A 25901-nucleotide genomic window follows, 5' to 3' on the forward strand; every position below is an offset into this window, starting at 1 on the left:
CAAAAGAGGGCTACGTGCAGCCCAAAGAGCTATGATGTTGTCTAAGAGGGCTATGCACTTCCTACGGGGCTTTATCGTTGCCAAAAAAGGCTATGTGACTTCTTACAAAGACAAGGTGCTACCAATATGGTTATGTAGATTGATTTGGCACCTTCTGGCTTATGGGGGCCTAGGTAGGTGGTATGTTTGTTGTACCTACCGAGCTTATGTGGGCTTGGTTAGGTTGCTGTTTGATCATTATTATAGTTTTTAGATTCAGTAGTGGGTTAGCATGCTTATCTAAATTTGATTTCCTTACCTCATTGCTTTTGGTAAATTATGATATTTGCTCATTTAGTCTATAGCCTTTCATACTCTGTACATTATTTTATACTGAAGCCACCATTGCCTGGGGGTGTTGCATTTATGTATGCAGGACCCGATAGATGACCCTGTAGATCTCCTCAGCAGCAGGATTGACTTCAATCCGGTTGGCTAGCCACTTTTCTTCCGGAGCTGCCAGAGTTGGGAGGTCTGTTAGCTTTTGTTGTATATATTTTTATGGGTAGGTTAGGGCCCTGTCCCACCAATCTTTACCACTCTTAGAGGCTTCCAGACTAGTGCTCACCTCGTGCTATATTGCAGTGTCTTAAGGGTTGAGGTTTCGTGCTTATAATTAATACTTGTATGCAAATAGAGATGGCTGACACTGGACAGACCACAACTAGCCAGGGGCTAGATACAACTGCAGGCGAGGGTACCGGTAAGGTACCACAGGTGGAGGTAGCCCATTATAAGACTCATGGGGAGACATCTTTTCAGCCCTATAGCTTCTCCACCGCTTCAGTAGACTCCGAGGGCTACAGGACTTACGACTCCACCAGCAGTACCACCTCTAGTTCCTCTTATTCCATATGATCAGGATGTCAAGAGTGTAGTATATATGTTAGCACAGTTAGTAGTTGCACAGCACCAGCTAGTTGTGTCAGATGTTGCCGGACCTTCTGAAGGGCTCGGACGTTCTAGAGTTCATAAATTTCTTTCCTTGAATCCTCCATAGTTCACAGGGACTAATTGCAGAGAGGACCCTCAACACTTTGTTGATCAGCTTCATAGGATCTTCAGAGTCATGTATGCCTTAGCGACTAAGTCAGTTGAATTAGCAGCATTTCGATTGGGTGATGTTGCAGTGTTTATGTATGAAAATTGGAAGAGATCTAGGGGAAAAGATGCATCTCTACCCACTGGGGATAGATTCATAGAAGCTTTCATGGATCTCTATTTGCCTCGAGAGATTAGGGATGACCGGGTGGACCAATTTTTGAACCTCCGATAGGGTAGCATGAGTGTTCGAGAGTATGGGATGAGATTTGATTCATTGGCTAGATATGCACCAACATTTGTTGATATGATGCATGACAAGGTGCGTAGATTTGTGGGAGGGCTTGATTCAGACTCTATCGAAGCTTGTTCTATTGCTGCACTAAATGATAATATGGATATCTCGTGAATTCAGGCCTTTGCACAAGGCATAGAGGATCGCCGACATCTACAGTATATGAGTGAGAGGGTCGAGAGAGAGACAAAAAAGGGCTAGGCCCACTGGTTCACAGGGAGATTCTTAGGGTGGTCCCAGACCCCGACATTCTATTAGGCCACCTAGACCTCCACCACAGCAGTTCCAGGGTAGTAGATTTGATTGTCAGGGACAGTCATGCCCAGGTGAGGGTTCACAAGCATCTAACTCGCCGCAGTAGAGGGGTTCAGAACAAGCTAGGACAGCTCCACCACGTTGCGCTTCTTGCGGTAGGATGCATTTCAGGAGGTGCATAAAAGGTTCCAAAGGTTGTTATTCTTGTGGATAGAAGGGGCATGGGTGGAGAAACTGCCCTACCATAGGTCAGGGTGGTATAGGTCAGTCGAATAGGTCTAGGTTCCTCCTCATCTGTACAGTCTACAGGGTGTGGACCCCAGACTTCAGCACGTAGAGGTAGAGAGGGAGACAGAAAGGGAGCATCTAGTTCTGGAAGTGGACAGAACCGTACATATTCATAACCGGACGACAGGACTCAGAGTCATCACCAGATGTTGTGACAGGTACATTGATTGCTTGCTCCCATTGTGTTTATTCTTTGATAGATCCTGGATCTACTTTATCTTATGTTACCCAATTTATTGTGGGGAAGTTACGTATAGTAGCAGAGTCATTAGATCGACCCTTTATTGTATCTACACCAGTTGGTGAGTCTATTATTAGTAGGAGAGTCTATCAAAGTTGCACAGTAGAAATTATTAACCATCAGACCTCTGTAGACCTGGTAGAGTTAGAGATGGTCGATTTCGACGTCATTATGGGTATGGACTAGTTAGCGACTTATTATGCTAATTTTGAGTGTCAGACAAAGATTGTTAGATTCCACTTTCCATGAGAGGCTGTTCTGGAATGGAAAGGCGATACAGCAACGCCGAAAAGTAGGTTTATTTCCTATCTTAAGGTGAGGAGGATGATCACTAAGGGTTGTATTTATCAACTTGTTCGTGTTCATGATATAGATGCAGAACCACCGAATGTTCAGTTTATTCCAGTAGTTAATGAGTTTCTAGATGTATTTCCAAACGAGCTCCCTGGTATCCCTCCAGAATGAGAAATTGATTTTGCTATCGATATGCTACAAGGTACACAACCCATATCTATACCTCCTTATAGAATGGCTCCTGCTGAGCTAAAGGAGTTGAAGGATCAGCTGAAAGACTTGCTGGATAAAGGCTTTATCAGGCCTAGTGCTTCACCATGGGGTGCGCCGGTGTTATTTGTGAGGAAGACTAATGGCTCACTAAGAATGTGTATCGATTATCGACAGCTGAATAAGGAGACTATAAAGAATAAGTATCCCCTTTTGAGGATCGATGACTTGTTTGATCAGTTACAAGGTAATGAGTTTTTCTCAAAGATTGATTTAAGATCAGGGTACCACCAGATATGAGTTCAGGAGAAAGATGTTCCGAAGATAGCTTTTATAACCAGATATGGACACTTTGAGTTCTTGATAATGTATTTTGGATTAACTAATGCCCTAGCAGTGTTCATGGACATGATGAATAGTATATTCAGGCCATATCTAGACTTGTTTGTGATTGTATTTATTGATGGTATTTAGGTGTATTCACGTCCAAAAGCTGAGCATGCAAATCATCTGCAAGCAGTCCTTCAAGTACTTTGAGATCGAGAACTTTATACAAAGTTTTCTAAGTGTGAGTTCTGGTTAAACTTTGTAGCTTTCTTAGGCCATATTGTATCAGATGCAGACATTGCGGTTGATACACAAATGATTGAGGCCATAAAAACTTGACCCAGATGACTCCGACTGATGTTCGTAGTTTCCCAGGGTTAGCTTGGTACTACAGAAGGTTTGTAGAGGGGTTTTGTTCACTTGCAGCACCATTAACGAAGATAACTCAAAAAGCAGCTAAGTTCCAGTAGACTGAGGCTTGCGAGCATAGTTTCCAGGAGCTAAAGGACAACTTAACATCAGCATCAGTTCTAGCATTGCCAGAGGGTTCAGAAGGCTATGTGGTGTACTGTGATGCTTCTGGTATTGGTTGGGATGTGTTCTAATGCAAAATGGTAGGGTTATCGCATATGCTTCAAGGCAGTTGATGAAGCATGAGAAGAACTATCCGCCCAACGATTTAGAGATGGCTGCAGTTGTGCATGCATTAAAGATCTGGAGACACTATTTGTATGGTGTTAATGTTGACATCTTCACAGATCATAAAAGTCTTCAATATATCTTTCGACAAAATGAGTTAAATCTGCGACAACGTCGATGGCTTGAGTTACTCTAAGACTACGACATGGATATTTTATATCATCCAGAAAAGGCAAATGTGGTAGCCGATGCTCTTAGTCAATGATCTATGGGTAGTTAATCCTATTTAGGTGTTGAGAAGCGTGAGCTAGCATGAGAGCTTCATCAGTTAGCTAGCTTAGGAGTCAGATTGTTAGAGGCAGACGATAGTGGGGTCACAATTTAGGATACAACTGTATAATTTCTAGTTGTGGAGGTAAATCCTATCTTAGAGCAGCTCCGAGCCAAGCCTCAAGATTTGCAGTCTGTAGCATTTGATATAGCAGGAGATAGAGCCCTCAAATATAGTTGTCGATTGTGTGTTTCGGATGTTGTAGGACTTCGACATCAGATTATGGAAGAGGCACATCATTCATGTTATTCTATTAACCCTGGTTCGACGAAGATGTCCCATGATATTAAGGAGATCTATTAGTGTCACGAGATGAAGAAAGATGTTGCTAAGTTTGTGGCATATTGCCCTAACTGCTAACAGGTGAAGGTTGAGCACCAAAAGCCCACTGGGCTAGTCCAGGAGATAGCCATTCCTTTGTGAAAGTGGGAAGCAATTAATATGGATTTTGTTACAGGGTTACTTTGATCGCGTCGTAAGTTTGATTCTATTTGGGTAATTATTGATAGACTAACAAAATCAGCCCACTTCTTACCAGTCAAGACTATTTTTACGGCCGAAGACTATGTAGGGTTCTATATTAGAGAGATTGTTAGGCTACACGGTGTCCCGGTATCTATTATCTCCGATAGAGAAGAATAATTTACCGCCAACTTTTGGAAGTCCTTCTAGAAAGTACTGGGGACACAGGTTAAACTTAGTACAACCTTTCACCCTCAGACAGATGGCCAGGCTGAGCGTACAATTTTGACACTCAAGGATATGTTATGGGCGTGCGCGCTAGACTTCAAGGGAAGTTGGTATGACCACTTGCCTCTTATTGAGTTCGCTCGCATACAACAATAATTATCATTCCAGCATTAGGATGGCACCTTATGAGGCTTTGTATGGATGAAAATGTATGTCCCCCATTGGATGGTTCGAGGTAGGTGAGTCAGGGTTGATTGGACCGGACTTAGTACAAAAGACAGTGGAGCAGGTTAAGCTCAATCAGGAGAGGTTGCTAACAGTTCAAAGCCGACATAAGTCATAGTCAGATGTGCGATGAAGGGACTTAGAATTTTGTGTCGATGACTGGGTATTCTTAAAAGTCTCACCTATGAAGGGTGTTATGAGATTTGGCAAAAAAGGCAAGCTTAGTCAAAGATTCATTAGGACATATCGGATCCTCCGAAGGGTAGAACGAGTGTCTTATGAGTTAGAATTGTTTTTGGGGCTAGAATCTATTCATCAAATTTTCCATCTATCGATGTTACGGAAGTGCGTAGGAGACCTTTATCGGGCTGTCCCAGTTGAGGATGTTCAGATCACAGAGGATATGTCCTACGAGGAAACTCCAGTTGCCATATTAAATCGACAGGTTCGTAAATTAAGGACCAAAGAGGTGGCTTCGGTTAAATTATTGTGGAGAAACAAGAATAGAGAGAAGTTGACCTGGGAAGCTGAGGATGACATGAGGTCCAAAAATCCTCACTTGTTTAATACCCCAGAGTGATGGCATATCAGTTTATATTGGTGCAGTGGGGTAAGATACCTATCAAAATTTTTATTTTATTGCTTATTATTATGGTTGTCATCCTTGTATTTTTGCTCGCACTGTTATTGCGGAGCTATAGTGCTTAGTTATTTATGTTGTCCTGTGAGACGACTAGGTTAAAAATTTATGTGTTTCAGGTTCTGGATAGTCACATTCACAAAGGATACTTTGTCTAAATTGTGGCAACTCCTAAGGACATAACCGTATATCGTATTTTAAGTGTTCAAGGGTTGTATCTCAAGTTTTGAAGTAAGGTAAGTAGCAAAATAAAAGTGGGCAAAAGTTATCGTAAGTCCTTTTTAAAAATTTCTCTTAAATTTGGGTCAAATGTTTCAGAAGTTTTCTCCCAATCTGTAATGAATTATGAGGCCCACGACCTATTAAATCGAAGGTGTACCAGTCTAGTTTCTAATGCATTGAATGGTTTGTTCATACGACTTCAGAATAGAGATATATTTGCATTATTGCGAGACTGCACAAGAAGGCACGTGAGGTGGGTCCCTTAAGTTGGTGGAAGCTTATAAGATAGCATCTTCTTCATTTTTCTTCATTCCAAATCGTGAGAAACCCATGAAAATCAGAGAAATACTCCTCAAATCATCCTTGTGTGTTCATGATCTCTTCTTGGACTCTTGTCGAAAATTGCCCTAGGTCGTGAGCTCGTCGTTTTGGTATTGTTTTCACGGTGAATTTAGAGGTGTAGCTCCGTGGAGGTTGTGGAAGAAGGGTTTTTTTTTTGTAGTAGAGTCATTGTATTCAAGTATTCTGGTCATTTAAAGAAAGGTAGGAATCACCTTTTATCAGTTTATGGATACCTTAGGTCTTGGATTGTAGTTTACGATAGGAATCCATATCGATTGTCGAATTGTCGTAGTAATTTTTATCCTTAATTACTGATTGATTTTACCTTTTTCTTTAGTGTTGTAGTGGTGTGGACCGAGTTATTTTCAACATAAATTAAAAAGGAAAAGTTATGTTAAGGCTATCCCCTTCGTTTGGCATATTCCTTAGAGCTTGGGAGTGATAAAGTAGGGTAGTTAATGTTGGTGATCTTGTAGATGTAATTGTGAATGGTTATCTGATTGAGTGGTTATAAACCCTTATTATAGGGACTCATAATCTGTTAAGAACAACCCTTAGTTAAGAACGCTTGGAAACTATATATATATATATTGTTTATAGCTAAATTGCTCACCTTTAGCTTATTCAATAGTTTGTTGTCGCCCTTGGGGCTATTGTGGTTAGTTGTTGAGCTATGAACAGCCTATGGGGGCTATGATGTTGTCTAATAGGACTATGTTATTGCCTAAGAGGGTTCTGTGTTACCCACGGGGCTATATTGATGCCAAATAGTGATATGTGTTGCCTACGGGGCTATTTTGACGGCAAAGAGGGTTATGTGTTGCCTACAGAGCTATGTGATGCAAAAGAGGGCTACGTGCATCCCATAAAGCTATGATGTTGCCTAAGAGGGCTATGTGCTGCCTACGGGGCTATATCATTGCCAAAAAGGGATATGTGACTTCTTACAAAGACAAGGGGCTACCGATAGGGTTATGTAGATTGATTTGGCACCTTCTGGGCTTATGGGGGCCTATGTAGGTGGTAAGTTGTTTGTACATACCGAGCTTATGGGGGCTTGGTTAGGTAGCTGTTTGCTCGTTATTGTATTTTTTTAGATTCAGTAGTGGGTTAGCATGCTTATCTAAATTTGATTTCCTTACCTGATTGCTTTTGGTATATTATGATACTTGCTCATTTAGTCTATAGCCTTTCATACTCTGTACATTATTTTGTACTGACGCCCATTGTCTGGGGGCGCTACATTCATGTATGCAGGACCCGTCAGACGACCCAGTAGACCTCTTCAGCAACATGATTGACTTCTATCTGGTTGGCTAGCCCATTTCTTCTGGAGCTGCCAGAGTTGGGAGGTTTGTTAGCTTTTGTTTTATATATTTTTATGGATAGGCTGGGGACTTGTCCTGCCAATCTTTACTACTTTTAGAGGCTTGCAGACTAGTGTGTGGGGTGTACAAATACGTTATCGCCATCTTTGCCTAGTTTGTTGGTTTGCTGATGCTTGCTAGCTGCTTGATGTATTGTATTGCTATATGCCTGCTTTCAATTTCGCTACAGAGATCATGGTGGCCTCGACGGCCCAATCAAGACTTCTATGCTAGTTGGCTATTTCTTTATATGAACTCTTGGGAGTAGCTGTTTCTTTTATAGATCTGTTGTCAGGGGACTTGTCAGTTGAGGGCTTCATTTTAAGCCGAGATATACTTGTTTGTTTTCTTGATTGCGTGTGGCTGCCATGCGCTAGTAGAAAATGGTTCAACATGGTCTGCTCGGGCCTGAGTTCTGGCATTAGGAGCCAGTTGCACCCCTTGAATTTGGGGTGTGACAAACTTGGTATTAGAGCAACGTCGTATCCTAGGGAGTCTACAAGCTGTGTTTAGTAAAGTCTTGTTTGTAAATGTGTTGTGCACCACATTCGATAACCAAGAAGCTACCGGGCATGTTAGAATGACTACCCTTCTTTTGCTCACCTCGTGCTATAGTGCGGTGTGTTAAGGGTTGAGGTTTCTTGCTTATAGTTGATACTTCTATGCAGATAAAAATGGCTGACACTGGACAGACCACAACTAGCAAGGGGTTAGATACAACTGCATGCGAGGGTACCGGCAAGGTACCACAGGTGGAGGTAGCCCATTGTGATACCCCTGGGGAGACATCTTCTCAGCCCCTATAGCTTCTCCACCGCTTCAGGTGCCTCCGAGGGCTACAGGATTTTCAGCTCCACTAGTAGTCCCACCTCTAGTTCCTCTTATTCCATCTGATCAGGATTTCAAGAGTGCAGTATATATGTTAGCATAGTTAGCAGCTGCACAACGCCAACCAGTTGAGCCAGATGTTGGCAGAACTTCTGAAGGGCCGAGAAGTTTGAGAGTTCGTGAATTTCTTGCCTTGAATCCTCCACAGTTCATAGGGACAGATCGCTGAGAGGACCCTCAACACTTTGTTGATACTCTTCAAAGGATCTTCAGAGTCATGCATGCCTCATCAACTGAATCAGTTGAGTTAGCAGTATTTCGATTGCGTGATGTTGCAGTATTTTGCTACGGAAGTTGGGAGAGATCTAGGGTAAAAGATGCATCTCTACCTACCTAGGATAACTTAATAGAAGCTTTTATGGATCACTATTTTGCTTGAAAGATTAGGGATGGCCGGGTGGACCAGTTTTTGAACCTCTGACAGGGTAGCATGAGTGTCCGAGAGTACGGGTTGAGATTTGATTCATTGGATAGATATGCACCAGCATTTGTTGATACGATACGTGACAGTGTGCGTAGATTTGTGGGAACGCTTGACTCAGACTATAACGACGCTTGTTCTACCACTGCACTAAATGATAATATGGATATCTCGTGAATTTAGGCCTCTGCAAAGGCATAGAAGATCGTCGACCTCTACAGTATATGAGTGAGAGGGTCGAGAGAGAAAGACAGAAGATGGCTAGGCCCGCTGGTTCACAAGGAGATTCTCAGGGTGGTCCCAGACCTCGACATTCTATTAGGCCACCTAGACCTCCACCAAAGCAGTTCCAGGGTAGTAGATTTGATCATCAAGGACAGTCAGGCCTAGGTGAGGGTTCACGAGCATCAGACTCGCAACAACAGAGGGGTTCAGACCAGGCTAGGACATCCCCACCATGTTGCGCTATATGCAGTAGGATGCATTTCGGGAGGTGTAGACAGGGTTCCACAGATTATTATTCTTGTGGACAAGAGGGGCATGGGTGGAGAAACTACCGTACCATAGGTCATGGTGGTATAGGTCAGTCGACCAGGTCAACAATAGGTTTCTCCTCATGACTTTCTTCCTGCTCAGAATCACTAGAGGCATTTCCTCATGCTGCGAAGGCTTTCTTTATGACTTGATCAACATGAGCCTTCCTTTTAGCATGGTCAGGGACCTGGTCCCTTCGCCGTGGTTTGAAATCCTGAAGTTCTTGCTTTTGGCTCTAACAGTCTCTCATGAAGTGCGCAGGCTTTCCACATTTGCGACATAGATCGTTTGCAGGAGCCATTCTGCTAGTGGTTCCTTTATTCTGAAATCCTCCATGCTTTTTGACAATCTTCTGGAATCTCTTAGTTAGATAGGCCATCTTATCCTCATCTTCAGATGCATCACTTTAAGACATTTTTTAATGCAACGGATTTCTCCTTTTTCCCTCATTCACCGATAAACCCTACCGTCTGTTCAACTACAATGTCTGCAAGTTTATGATCAGTTCATCCATGGTAAGGACTTTTAGGTCCATAGCCTTAGTGATTGCATTCAATTTACTTTCCCAAGACTTGGGAAGAACTCTAAGAACCTTTCGAACTTGTTTGTTTAGGTGAATGGGTTCACCAAGATATCTTAGTTCATTTTTTATGGAAGTGAACCTTGTATGCATCTCATGAATTGTATCACCTTCCTTCATGTTGAAGTTGGTTACTTAGGGAATCCCAAGCAAAGCAATTTTCTTTTACAGTCTCACATGTCGAGATTCTGTTGTATACGTCTGTGCCGATCCCACAAACCCGCAACTTCTTGGCTTTATTGTTCTTCGCTATTTTCTTCTAGTTAGCCTCATCATATTCTCTTCTAGTCTTTGGAATCACCTTCGTAAGTTCTCCTTATTTTACGCCCTTGGTGGGAATGTGTGGTCCATCAAAAATAACGTCCCACAACTCAGTGTCTTCTGCATTGATGTAATTATGCATTTGTGTCTTCCACCATCTATAGAATTGTCCATTGAAGTGGGGTTGACGGGTGGTAGACTATCCTTCCTCTAGACTCGGTGGAGCAGCCATTCATTCATGATCTTTCTTCTCATGGTGTTAACCAGATAGAGAAGTCGCAACTCTGATACCACTTGGTGGAATGTATATGTCCACTAACTACGATGGGACCAGGTTCTTTAGACAGTTATGATGCACAAAAGTAAATACAAAAAGTAAAAAAAAAACATACAATACTTTACGTGGAAACCTCCTTACTCAAGGGAGTAAAACCACGACCTGTCTCACAGGATTTTCAAACTATTTTCACTAATCTTCTCAAGAAAATGTGAAACACAGTTTACAACCACACAATGAGATTGACCTCCTAATCTCAATACTAAGTAATACAACCTATTACTTAACGAGCCTAAGAAATGCCTTCATTTCCCACTATACTAACCCTCACTAATTAATATAGACTTTTGACCATAAGACACAAAGTTTCCCTCAACTATGTTCTTACTATGATTCACACAAGGTTTTGAAACGTTTGTAACAGAAGTGAAACAAATCTACAAGTCAAGCATAAATACAAACAATCAAAATAACAACATATTTAGGAAGCAAATCTTCAGTCTATAAGGTCCCTTTTTATTTTTTTGAAGCTTGAATTTTCTCTCTTTGAATGATTGAGTTGATATGTTGTTTCTCATGTTGAATATATAAACCATAAAGAATTATTAACCATTGGACAAACAACCTCATCCATTTTGATTGGTTCAGTACGTTGACGACCTCGCCAATATTTGACAAGACAGCTTTCCAGTTGTATAGCACATTGCCCTGGATGGAACACTCTGCAGAAGACCGGGTCCTTTCATTTGTGAGGATCATTAAAACATCTGGAAACAATAAGACTTATCACACCTCAAATTCTAGGACTTATGCCCTATGAATCTACGTCTTCAATTTGCATTACGGAACATTTTTAGTACGTCCCGCTCTGATATTCGCCCCAAAAATCATTTTTGAAAACATTGATACAAAAGTATATGTGCTGTCAGTTAAAACATAAATTCAAATGTACTTCTTCTGGTTGGAGTGTTTAATGTGGACTCTCAATGTCACACCCCGAGGCTACCTCCGAGACGTGGACACGAGGCCTAGGATCACAAGTGACACCAATCTAACCTTGCTGGAATAATGATAAGACATAATCATAACCCTGTTAGTCCAAATGACATAAATATGAATTCATAATGACCATACCGAGTTCTGAAGGATGTCGTCGGAATGTCACTATCTCTGACTCTAAGCTGAAGATAACTGGATCTGAGGTCTATCTATGAGAAATGACTAGCACCTTGAAGTTGGTCAAACAACTCATCAATCCTAGATATGGGATACTTATTCTTGATTGTAACCTTGTTCAACAGCCTATAGTCAATGCACATTCTAAGAGAACCATCTTTCTTCTTTACGAACAACACTGGTGCACTCTATGGTGAAATACTAGGTCTGATGAACCCCTTATCTTGAAGGTCTTTCAACTGCTCTTTCAATTCCTTAAGCTCTGCTGGAACCATTCTGTAAGGAGGAATATAGATAGGCTGGGTATCTTGAAGGAGATCATTTCCAAAGTCGATTTCCCTTTCGGGTGGAACTCCAAGAAGATCTTCTGGAAACTCGTTCACTACAGGAACTGACTCAAGATTTAGGGTTTCAGAGCTTGAATACTTAACCCAAACTAGATGATAGAGATCATCTTTTTGGACTTAAGTAAGAAATGAAACGACCCATAGGCGCTGAGCTACTACCCTTCAATTCTAAGATTGGTTCATCTGGAAACTGAAAACGAACAATCCTAGTTCTACAATCGACTGAGGCATAACAGTAATGTAACCAATCCATGCCTAGAATGACATCGAAGTCTACCATTTCTAACTCTACAAGATCTGCTGAGGTGACTTTCTGAGAGACTGTGACAGGGCAATTTTTGTATACCCGTCTAGCTATAACTGGATCACTGGCTGGTGTAGAGACTGAGAAGGGTCCTAAGAGAGTTTTTGGGCTAATACTAAATTTGACCGATATATAGGGAGTTAAAAAATACAAAGTAGCCCCTAGATCTAATAATGCATAAACATCAAGATCAAAAACTCGTAACGTACTAGTGACTACATCAGGAAAATCTTCCTGATCTTGCTAGCTTGAAGATCATATAACCTGTTTTGGCGTTGTCCGCTACTTGTACCAGATGAGTTACCCTGCTGAGTCGGGCGACCTGTTGGCTCTGCTGAAGTTGTAGACTTAGCTCTACCATTGTTACCTCCTTGACCTTGTCTAGAAGGACAATCTCTCAACCTATGACCTGACTGACCACACCTAAAACTTTCTTCCTTTGCTGCAAGGCACTTGCCCGGATGTTTCTTACCGCACTTAGGACAAGTTGGGTAGGTTTTGGTACCTGAAAAACTACCTTGAGTCTTAGAGCCTGATGCTCTACCTTTCTGATCTTGTCTGAACATGGAAGATGGAACACTAGCTGATGAAGGTGTTGGAGTCGAAGACTTCTGCTGAAACTGTGAGCGGTTTCCACCACCCGATTTCTATTGAGAATAGTCATAGCTGCCTGTCCTAGCTTTCTTACTCTCTTTAGACAGTTCCCTAAGCTTATCACCCCAACCTGCTGAGCATGAGTCATGAGCCTAGAGATGTTCATATCTCCCAGAAACATAGCATTTCTGCACTCTGTTTTCACCAAGTCTGACACTCCATATAGAAACTTATTCATCTGAACATTGGAATCAGCAACCATTTGAGGAGCATATGTGGAGAGTTGGGTGAACTTGAGCCCATACTCTTGGACAGTCATAGACCACTGCCTCAAATTCATGAACTCCTGAGCCTTTGCCTCTCTCAACTCTCTTGGGAAAAACCTATCCAAAAAGGTCTCACTAAAGCAATCCCAAGTGATAGGAGCTACATCCGTACCTCTGTTCTCCTTCCACTGAGTATACCAGATATGAGCAACATCCTTAAGTTGATACGATGCTAACTCAACTTGATCATTCCCAATTACTTGCATCACTTCAAAGATCTTCTTGACCTCATCAATGAAGTTTTGCGGATCTTCTCCAACTTGCGATCGTACGAACTCTGGCGGATTCATTCTAACAAAATCTCGAACTGTAACTGCAACTGACTGAACATTAGAGTTTGCTTGAACTGAGCCTGCTGATTGTTCTGGTTGGCCACACTCTGAGCCTACATCTGAATTGCATTACTGAATTCTGCATTCGAGAGTTCCTGATCTGGGACTTGAGGAGCTGCGTTTGCATTCCTGGCTTTAGCTCTACGAGGAAGCATGATTTGGAACATAGAATGTCGAGTTAGAATGGAATTAGATCACACCTTACGCACGATAAGAGTAACAAAAAAATGAAGATTTTTCCTAAAATATTATGTAGCCTCCCTCTCATTAGATGTGGTGCGCATTACACACCCATGAAAATGACTCTACTAGTACGGCTTTTTAGTCATCCTAGGACACTTAAACCTAGGGCTCTGATACCAAGTTTGTCACTCTCCGAGGCTACCCCTAGACGCGGACACGGGACCTAGGATCACGAGTGACCCCAAGCTAACCCTGCTAGCATAATCATAAGCATACTAAAGATATACTGAATAATAAAACTATGCGGAAGCTAAATCATAAGAGATACTGAAAATGATGGGGAATACCCAATTTTGTCAGAATATATGAAAGCTGAGAGTTTTAATACAAAAGAGAAATCAAACTCTAAAACTAAAGTTGAAACTAACTATGTCTGAAATAAGCCTCTAAACTGACTATAAATGTTGGGATATGACCTAACTAGATCTAGAAAAATTGAAACTAAAGCTAAAAGCGATAAAGATAAACATGTCAATAGTACTCGAAGAATGAGGACTCACTACTGATGTTGTTGAGTTAAAGATTGGGAACCGATCTATGCGTGATCTGACTGCTGGGGACTGGACTTACATCACAAGAAGATGTAGTGTAGAGTATGCGTTAGTACTTAAAAGGTACTGAGCATGAAGGATAGAATAAAACTGAAATAAACATATAATTGAACAAACAATAAAGCAAGAGCATAATCTAAACATGATATAAATACTGAATACTGAGCTATCTAAATCCAATGACCAATTTATAACATGCTGAAACTGGATACTGACTATACTGAAATATGGTCAATGCAATGGAGTGTAACTGAAATGTAGGAGCTACTAATAACCGATAATAAAACCACATGAGCTAAATGTGAAGTACGATGTATACACCCCATCGAGAGGACCTAATATACCCGGCCAAAGGTATAAAGGTATACTGGTGTGATCAAAAAATGATTCCCATATAGGGGACTTACAACCTACGTGGCTCATAGTTCTGGGACTATTCGGGTACGCTGAACCCTAGTCCAACTCGGTATTATGCTACTCCCAATAGATTAAGTCATTAACACATTTTGACTGAATTACTGTAATATACTGGATAGCTCAAAACTGACATGCAAACTGAGAATGCACATTAATAACTGATAATGACACAATCAAAGACTGAGGTATGTATAGCTGAAATAACTGAAATATATGGCCTAGCATGTGTAATTCAAGAACTAAAGGACTACATAACTAGGGTTCTAAAATTTATTCAAGAAACCAAGTAATAACATAATAATCTGATTTGGAACATTTAGATAACTAATTCATGATAATCTGTTGAAGTTCTAGAAACCCTAGGTCTAGTCATGATACGGGAATCAAGAAGCTGACTTAAATCTAGAGACCTAATGGGCGAAAGGAACCCACTAGTGAAATCCCACATACTTGGTAACGAATTCCATGGAGAAATCTTTCAATTTCGGGGGTGGAACTGATGGAATCTTTCTGCATTCTTGAACTAGGGTTCTTGGCCTCTTTTCTCCTCTTACGCTCTAATTTCTCTAAGTTTTGATTAATGATTTGACTTATGTAAGTTCTACTTATGTTTCTATGGCTTAAACTAACTAAAACCTCATAATTAAGGGTCTAAACGACATAGCTTAGGGGTCCAACGAAATAGGAAAAGACCGAAAGATCCCCGACTTAACTGTTGTCGAAGTGACTAACGAACCGTTGATCGACTGATGGTCCGTGCTGGTCGACCGTCATTCCCGACTGCATGCTGAAATCTGGGGCGTCGATCCATGAACACAGACCACGGTCCATGACCTGACCTATGGACCGTTGGTCTTGCCGTGGGTTAACACTTAGCCGAATATTTGGACTGAGTTATGCGGGAAGGTTAAGGTTTGAAGCACGGACCAGCAGCACGGGCAGTGGGTCACCCTACGATCCGTGGGTGGCGACTGTGAGTTGTAGCTGCAACTTTTGGAAATATGTTTTAAGGTTCATTTTCGGATACAGGGTGTTACATTATATCCCTCTTCAAAACTTTCGTCCTCGAATGAATACTAAACTAGCTGAAATGGAGGGAGAGGGCTGCAAACCCTACACCAAAACACTGGAAACTGATTTCTAACTGAACTAAGTTCCATGAACATGCAGATACGCTTAGAATGCATGTACAAACTGAAGGAACATGATACTAATATTGAATTTTCGCATGAATGACTGAAAAACTGAAGAGGGACTATTACCTCAAGCTGGAGTGGAATCGGAAGGAAAGAGATGAAGATGCTTGGCCTTCATGGCTGCTTCTGCTTCCCAAGTAGCTCCCTCTGCTTGTGTACCTCCAACCATGACCACAATATCCAAACTACTCCATTAAGATATCAATAAGAATCTACAGATACCAATTGGACTCAGCCCATACCACAAGTGACAAACCATACGAAAAGAGTGAAGAATTGAGACAAATTCTTAAAATTCTTCATAGAGCCCTAAAGTTTAAATGTAAACACCAACACACCAACTCTTAGGACTCAATTTGACATTTATCTTAAATTAGAAGACCAGTAACCTAGGCTCTAATATTAATTTATCACGACCCAACCCATTGGGTTGTGCGGACACCTACTCTATCACCTAGATAGGAAAGCCCTCAACCATCAAACATGTTATAACATGTTGAAAACATAAATAAGCCATAAACTAACACCCCAAATGCTTATGAAATTATAATAAATTGATTTAAACCTCCAAATTTATTTTACAAGGAAATATATTAACACCACCAAGGAACTAGTCTTAACATGTACAAGAGTTGCTAAAAAGTACATTTATCAAAATAAATTAGACATAACTCCCACCATAAGGAAGGAGTAGTAGAAGCTATTGGAGGTCATTATTGTCTTTACATATGAAACATCATTGAATTCCTACAACTAGACTATGCCAAGTTGCATAGCAAGAGTAGTATCAGTACAAAAACCACATACCGATAGACTTCATCGGTTGACCTAAACCTACCATATAATTTAAAGTAGACTTTCAAAAGGGAACATGTAATATCCATCCACCTGCTTTTACATTCCCTTGTATAATGTCCATATACTAGTACGCTTTAATCCCAACCACCTACTTTATTCCGCTATCAACTCTACTATTAATACATTTGACCCCTTTTCCACTCTAAGGCTTCCCAAGCATACTTGTGATGTCACTCTTATATCATGTCATAGACTAACCCTTCTATCACATTAATATCCATATACAAGACCATCATAATGCTAGATCATAGTCTAACCCTTCTATCACAGTAATATTCATAAATACAAGACCATCATAATGCCAGATCAAAGCCTAAACCTTCTATTGCATTAATATTCATGAAGACCAGGTCATCACTAGCCCTAAAAACCAACTTACTAGTCCTTCTCAATTTCTCATGCCAACTCCCTGGACCTTTTGGAACAGTACATCGCACTAGTACCTTAGACAAACTCATCCATCTTGACTCACATTCTCGTTACCTAGTAAGTTCTAAGAATACTAGATAACCATCATTTCAATAAACTAGTAACATCATGACAAATAGAAACACAATTTAGACAACTAAAACATTGAGTCCCCATAAATATAACCCAATAGTTAAAACAATTATAATCACAGGTATAACATAGTCTGCACTCCCACTCCTCACCTTGGATTCATATGCACCAAAACTACTAAAAATACATGCAAAATCAAATGTAACAACGATCATGAATACATAGACTCCAATCATAATATCATGAAATTAATTGATGCTTAGAATCAACCAATGCATAGAATATGTCCCACATGATCACAAATGCATATACCTAGTCCTCTCATGGAACTTATACTTAATTTGTTAGTGTAATGGCGTGTTACCTGAGAAATCTATAGTAAGTGTACCAGTGTGGTAACCGAGCCATCCTAAATTAATGAACCGACATGGTACTCGCGCAATCTATTAATAGTGTACTGATATGGATATCTAAGTATCAAGTGTGGTACTCGAGCCAACTATTAGTATAAATCATGTGTGGTATCCGTGCAAACCGTGGGTATATCCTGCACATGGCATAGTACCCGAGCCAACCAGCAATCAAAAACAACATGCATAATCACAATGACCAACCACATTTAAAACCACAAGTAAATAAAATAGGTTCACTGCATAAGATTATCATATTAAGCCATTTCATAATCCCCCTTTGTTTCCTGGACATTTTGTAACACCTCAGACTTTAAAAGGATTAAAGTGACCTAATGAGCAATTCCACAAGCCTAAAAAAGGCTAAGGACTCTTTATGAGACCCTAAAAGGTCCATTTAGGATACCACTAGCCATTTAGAGGTAATGGGCTGGCCATTAAAGGAAGCCTTGAAAAGGTCCCCCTGGATGGTTGTCTTCATGGACCATGGAGCCCTAAACGGTCTGTGTAGCCTCCCATATATGTCACTTTGGTAGTTTTTAAGTTAGGGTCATTTTGGTCTTTGTCCTAGTTGTTTGGTACCTAGGTTGTGTCATTTTAACCCCTATTTCAATACCTACATAAGTAATTTAAGTCCTAAAACTACCGATTCTAAATCATTCATGTAATTCCTAAATTTCCCTCCAGGTTCATCTCCAAAATCCTCTTTAAAGCTAAGGAAGAAGAAGCTAGGGTTTCACTTCAACATTCTCAATTCACCATACCTTTTGGGAATTGATCACTAAGGTATGTTAGAATTCACCTATGAAGTCCTTTCCTCCATAGGGTTCCTAAAATCTTCAAATTTTACAAGTTAGATTCTCAAATCAAAGTTAGAGTGTTATCCAATTTTCATGGATTCTTTTCAATGATGATTTAATTGATTATTTTCTATCTTTTTAGCCATGAATTGAAGTAATTACATAATTTTAAGTAACCCATGCATGATCCATGATTTTTAGACTATGAACACATTATGAAGCTTAAGAACTATGAAAGATGAATTTATGAAGATATTGATGCTTTTATGAACTTGATGTAAATGATTTGAGGATGCTTTGACAGTAAAGTATCCATGTTATTGTGAAAGGTTTTCTCATACACTACTAAGAATATGATTGTGAAAGGATTTCTCACATGAAGGATTCATAAGGTTGAAAGGTTTTCTCACCTAAGTTGAATTAAGTTTAGGAGCTATTGAAAATGAACTCTAGCTCAGATTGGTTACTTAATTGGGCCTTTCCATGGATGATAATACAACTATGACAAATGACTATTGTGTGGGATTTTGCTTAGAACTGAGTGGAAAATCGGTGATTACCCATGACCCATAAACTATGTGCCACCACAAGATGATTATCTCAGATAAACATTATCTAGTGGATCCACTTTAGCTCAGACTCATGGTTCTTACTTTGGAAAGTAAGGACATCTATTTTTGGTATAGGATAGACATTGGATTCCATGTTATAGCTCACATGGTCCATGTCAGTTACATGGTAAACTTTTCACAATAATGAACTAAGGTTACTTCTAAAGTATCTCATAAGTGTTTCAAATATGTTAAGCTTGCATTGACCATGACTATGACTTATGTTTCCTAACCCTTTTATCTTATGATTTAGCTTGGTCATTGCATGTCATGTAAAATCCTTTTTAAAATAATTTCATAACTCTTATACATTGTTAGCATACTTAGTACATTTCATGTACTACTGCATACTTGTGCCTACATTGTTTCACTAATGTAGGGTCTGACGCTCCTACCTCTCACACTCATGGCTAGTTGATCTTTTGACACTCAAGGATTGGTGATTCCTCATGTTCCAAAGACCGAGCAACTCTTATTACTTTCTTTATTTTAGTTTTCAGACTTTGTACGTGATGTATGATTTACGTCTCAATCACTTCCTTATGATGTAATAGATGGCAAGTTGAGACTATGTTAGACTTCCACTTTGTCAAACTCTTTATGATATAAGACTTTATTTTAAAATCTTTATTTTTATTACTTTGTATAATGTATGCTAAGTGGTTTGTGTACGGCCTTTCGGGATTCTATATGTCATATTACGCCTAGGGTATACTATGGATCGTGACACATGCATTGAACAACATTCCACATATAACAATCAATATAAACATATACATGCATATATACACCTATATGCATATACCAATATCTCAACACTAGACCCATTTTATGAGCACATATCTTTTCCATTTGATTACCACAAGTCCTAGAAATGGCTATAACCTAGCATTTTGATAACACTTAACCGTACCATTAACACCTAATCACCCCAACAAGCAAACTCAAGGTTATAAATTAAGAATTTTAGAACCACCCCCTGTCATTATCTTTTCCCGCCTTTACACCAATAAAAACAACCTTAACCATCCAGAAGGCCTAGGCATTCAATCTCTCGTCAATATACAAAATACCATGGAGTAGAGAATAGGTTTTACTACACAAATAAGAAAACATAGCCTACTTGGGTGCCAAGAAATTGCTGCAGAAGTTTGATCATGAGCCTTGAACCCTTGTGAAACTTTAGTTTGTTCTTGATCTAAAATAATAATACAACACAATATTCAATGAAAAATGGCCTAATAATTCTTGGATTACAACCAAATCCTAACCCTAGGCCAATTCATGGTCATTCTATCCGACCCAGGGCTCTTCCTACCATTAAATCATGTTAGAACCCTCCCCAAATAGTAATAACATAGACTCCAAGGCTCAATAATCAAAGTACAAGGTTGGGGAGTAATAGTCTTACCTTTACTAATGAGTTATATCGAAAATCAAGTGCAAACATCTCAAAATTTCCCCTCCCAAGTATAAGAACACAAAGTGCATAAAATAGGGGTTTCGAGGCTATTACTATATAAATCCCATTTCCCCTCTCTATAACAGCCTAGCCTGCTATAGCGACGTTGCTGCAGTAGTAATTAACACCGTTATAGAGGTCTGAGCATGAGTATAGCGGAATGCATCCTGCTATAAATGCCTCGACAAAACTTTAGAAATTAATAATTCAGAAAAAGGCCCTTTTTACAACACAACATCTTCCCAATATGTCCCGACACATACCTTCCATGCCAAGATCAATTCCAGAGTTATACTTAACTTAATTGAATTCTCAAAGGCCCTAAGGACACCTTAATGCTTTGACTACAAGAATATGTTCATTAAACATCAATATTACCCCGCCTATTATCGGATGGCCCTAGACCTCACCTAGCCTAGATTTTGTATGAGGCTGGCCTAGCCTAATAATTTAAGTCACTACTTGAAAAGTTTTTTGGCCTAAATTTTTTCACCATTGGCCTACTCATAATGACGAAGATGAGTCATTACACCCTAACATTGAACGGACAAAAATGCTTCTATTGTGATGCTCATTTCAAGATTCTATCATTGATATTCATATCATTATTCACAATATAAAATCCTTGAATGTATTAAAGTTCAACATCAAAGATTAAATATCTTTAAGGTTTAAATAGCTGCTTAAATGCATTATTAATGTAACACCTCGCATCTCTACCCTTAGAATCTGAATCATTCGCCATAAGTATATAAGCTTGAATCGGGTGATATGCTACTTGATATTTTATTTTAAGGTCATTTACCAAGTGTATAAAGTGAATCAGAAGTTATTTATGGTCATAAGGGACCTCTAGCATAAGTTGAGATCAAAATCTTCCCACTAGCTAAGTTTTTTACAACTGTTCATGATAGGATAACCTTCAAATGACCATATATCTCTGAATATTAAGAGTTAGTGTCCCATGGACTTTCGCATAAAACTTCTATGATCTTCTTTCCAATGTCACCGAGTTTGTATCAAATGGAGTTCAGATTGAAAAAGTTACGACATTTTACCTTGGACACTTCCTGTAGAGTTATCGTAATCTACCCACTATGAGCCCCATTTATGGGTTGTATAGTGAAGTAAAGATCTAATGAATATCACAGAATCAAACTTCTGAAGCCATTTTTTGGACTTATTCTTACGGACCAAACTATGGGTCGTAAATCCAACTATGGGCCATAATTTTAGCTCGTAGAATAAAGTCCTGAAACTTATTTTTTTGTCTGATTTTTACGTATTCAATCACAATCCGTAAATAAAAAAAACATCCATAATTTGTCTCGTGGAATGAACTTTCGAGAGCCTGATTTTGGTCTAGATGGAATCCATGAGTTGTAGATCTAACTGTGGACCATAGTTAGGCCTCCTGAAAGGATTACAGGAGTTTTTAATTGAGGATATTTTAGTCTTTTCTCATTCTTTCTAAGCCAAAACCTTGACTTTATAGTACCTAATTGGGAAGTATATCGTAGTGTTACCTTAGAATACTCTCATATCTTTCTCCCCAAACGTAGTGAAAAAATTAAAAAAAAGAACAATCTAGGGTATGAAGCTTTCTTGAAGAACTCTTATTCTCTATGGTATGTAAGGCTATCGTAGTGAGTGAATGAGTTCTTCTTTATGCCCTACATATAGTTTTTAGTTAAAAAGACTAAGATTAGGGTTTTTACTCCAAAGTTAGCCCTATTTGAAATTCGCCATACATTTTTAGTGTAGATTCTTGATTTCATTGTAGAGATTTCAGTTCTCTACATATTGATGATCCTCGATTGTTGTTCAAGCTTATTATATCACATGCACCCTATTTAATTAAGAATTTTTAGAGGCCTTGGCATATCATTCATTATGCATTGCTTTCACATTCAAAGTAAACTTCAAGTATTTGAGCCATAATTCAAAAAGAGTTGTAAGGCAACTTGAAACGTTCCAAGTTTATTATTTTCATAAAGAAAAATAATCAATTTTAGAGAAAGGTTTCCAGTCAGTTTCTAAAGCAAGTTTAGTATATTCAAAACGAAGTATTTTGAGTAGTAATTCAAGATAGAGATTATTAGTTTTTCCTAAAGTGGGACACTCTTTTCTAACATGGAACCTTATACAGTTATTGAGCATCATTGCATTGGTTTGAGAGCTGTATTGAATACTGAGTTAGGTAAGTGTTTAGAGAACTCAAACCCCATAAATACACAACCACCGTAGGATAGGATCGTGCCATTTATTCGGGCGACTCTTCATAAAGCCCCTGGTAAGGGCATAGATATTAGATTCATTAGTCAGTTCATCCTTTACCCTGTCAATGTATATGATGGATATGGTAATGTGGGCAAGACGTTATATCATCATGAAGTTCATAGTGATGGTTGTCGATTAGAGAAACTCCCTAAGAAAAGTGAAGTATACTATTTAAGCATTTGATATTATTGCATATATCTATGTTGTAAAACATTATTGTTTTCAATAAATTTGCATGCTTTACTAAGTTATAAAATTTTCAATCATTCTCTGAGTTGTTCTTCAATTATGTATGCTTAGTATAACCACTGTTGTATTCATCTATTTTACATGCCATACATTCCATGTAATGATGACATTCGGCGCTGCATCTTTTAATGATGTAGATACATGTACTCAGGGTCAACAACAGACACTTTGTTGAGATACTCTACATTAGATTTTGGTGAGATCTCCTTGCTTTTAGAGCGATCCAATTCGGTTATTTATTTCATTAATTAGTAGACATTCTTGTTTATTATTCAGGTAGCCATTGGTCGTGTCCCGCACCTATCTTAGTTTAGTAGAGGCTCCATAGACAAGTGAATGAGTCAGTTAAGTCTTGATCTTTGAATGTTTTAAACATTATTATTATTATTATTATTATAATTCATACTTATATTTGAGACTTTTTATAAAGCATGTTTAAATGTGTGAATGTTTATGACTTTTAAAGCGTTTTCATAAGTTTTTAGTCTTCCGTTCAGTAGTAAGCTCGACCAAGGGTTCTCTTGGGAATAGTAGTGATTTTCGTGTGTTGGCCACACTCAAGTCATAGGCTCGGGGACTGATAATGAATTTCCTATGAATAATTTGGTTCATCATAAAGTAACTATGACAGAGATATACAACTTAGTACAAAAAAGAGCTTTTTTGCTCAAGTTGTTTTAGGCTGCAACGAACAAGGTGCTTTAGAATATATTTTATCCAACAAATTGTTAAAGAATTATTTCACTGGCTTGCTTATGTTATTTACTTTACTAGCATTTTTAATTAAAAAAAAACTTATTCCCAGTCCAAATCCACTATAACAACAAAAATCTATGTATAAATTAAGTTAAATGGACAAAACCCATAGTGAATTAATGTTTATGAGTAAATCCTCCTAATCTTAAACTAGATTTCTTTGACTGATCTTTTGGACTGTGTAATTTAAGAGATTCTTTTGACCGTGAATTTCCTTCTACAACTTAAATGCACGTTCATTTATGGCAAATTTAAAAGGATAAAAATTGATCAAATGACACTTAAGGAACACTTTAAAATCTTTTTCCAATAAAGAAATGACCATTTATTTGGACAAGAATTATATAGCATATCTATCAGAGATGGTACAACTAAAAAATATTTTTAGAGCATAGTTCTAGATAAAAACATCAAAACATTGTTGTCTTCACAAATTTTTGCAACATAATGGAATCTGAAGCCTCTCATCGACACCAAAAGAGGAGCAAGCACACTACCAGTGATCCATTTTATTTTTCTTTTGTTCAAGATTCAAACTTTACAACCACTGTTCTACCAACAGAGATCATTACTGAGATCCTCTTAAGGCTTCCAGTGAAACCCCTCTTGAAATTTAGGTCTGTATCAAAATCTTGGCTTGGTTTAATCTCTAGTCATAAATTTGTCAACACCCATCTCAACATATCTTCTAATAACAAGGCCTTTCATAGGCTTATATTGGGGTTCGGTCCACCTGAAAATAATCTTAAGGACTGTTCTGTTAAATCTTTATTTTATGACGATGTTACTAGGGCAATCGACTTGGATTATCCTCCAAAAAAATCCTATCAATCTATTAAGGTTGTGGGTTCTGTCAATGGGGTTATTTGTGTTGCCATTGAACAAAAAGACTTGTTTCTGTGGAATCCATCAATTAGGAAGCTCAAGAAAATGCCTAGTTCTAGAACTGGTTCCTTTTATATGTATGGTTTTGGATACGATGAGCTTCATGATGATTATAAGGTAGTGGATATCACTTTAAATGTGGGTGATGACAATTCATATTATAATGTGGGGAAAATGTACAGTCTAAATAATAATTCTTGGAAACATTTGGATGATTTGCAGATTGCTATGTCATTCAATAACTCAGGTATGCTTGTGAATGGGAAGCTTCACTGGGCTATTACTAATAAGTATTCTGGTTATTATAATGATTGTGTCATCTTTGTGGTTGACTTGGCTAATGGGAGATGGGAAGAAATGGAGAATCCTTGCTACGGAGAAGGAAATTTTGATTTTACGCCGTACCTTGGTGTATTAGGAAATGATCTGTCTATGATTTGTCATCCTCTAATGACTCATGCAGATGTGTGGGTTATGAAGGAGTATGGAGATAAAGAGTCTTGGACAAAAATGTTTAACATCAGGTGTGTGGGATATAGTTTCTTTGGTCCACATTTTTGCATATCAAGTGAAGGTGAAATTTTGTTTAAGAATGGATCAAATATCATAATTTGCAATCCAAAGGATGACTCAATGCGATTTCAAGAGGTTACCAATTGTGGTCAACTTGTTGACGCAAAGCTCTACATTGAAAGCCTTGTTTGGCCTTTTGTTGTGGAACATACAAGGAATGCAACAACATCAAAGGCAACACATAATTAAAGGTCAGATGATGAAAATCGTGTGATAAATAATTAGTAAGAGTTCATTATATATTTTTCTCAAGCGCTATTAAATTTTGTTTCTTTTCTCATTTACAAAACATTACCACACTGCATATCACAAACATCTTTGAATTATATATGTTAGAAGATCTTTTTAGTGTTTTTTTCTTTCATGAAACTTCTTCTCAAGAATAATTATTTTGGTTCTAGGGCTTGCTGTCTTCATCTTCAAGCTAATTGCACTCAGCATTATTTCTTTAGGACTATCTTCTATTTGTTATACTTATTTCACTTTTGTGAATAACCAATGGTTCAGTGCAATCATAGAGCAGCTCATGAAACAAGTTTAGTTACTTTAACCATGAGCGTGAGATGGGGTCAAAGGCATGAATATAAGAGAAAGATAATAGGGATGAGCTTTGTTTAAGAAGG

The 25901-nt window shown here is 38.7% G+C and overlaps 2 protein-coding genes across 2 annotated transcripts in view; both read left to right on the forward strand.

Annotated features, from left to right (window-relative positions):
• Window positions 1–25901, forward strand: part of LOC125825438 (uncharacterized) — a 1130247-nt gene that overhangs the window by 301679 nt on the left and 802667 nt on the right. The gene's annotated exons all lie outside the window — the stretch shown is intronic.
• Window positions 24268–25467, forward strand: LOC125825466 (F-box/kelch-repeat protein At3g23880-like). Its single transcript, XM_049504799.1, has one exon. It carries the CDS (start codon window positions 24268–24270, stop codon window positions 25465–25467), a length of 1200 nt encoding a protein of 399 aa, XP_049360756.1.

Source organism: Solanum verrucosum, unplaced genomic scaffold (genome assembly GCF_900185275.1).
Source record: "Solanum verrucosum unplaced genomic scaffold, falcon-dt-bn FXZP01000101.1, whole genome shotgun sequence".
Taxonomy (NCBI): Eukaryota; Viridiplantae; Streptophyta; class Magnoliopsida; order Solanales; family Solanaceae; genus Solanum; species Solanum verrucosum.

What these genes read in the sequence shown, in the direction of transcription:
- LOC125825466 (XM_049504799.1), top strand. Translation starts at nt 24,268, where the DNA reads ATGGAATCTGAAGCCTCTCATCGACACCAAAAGAGGAGCAAGCACACT.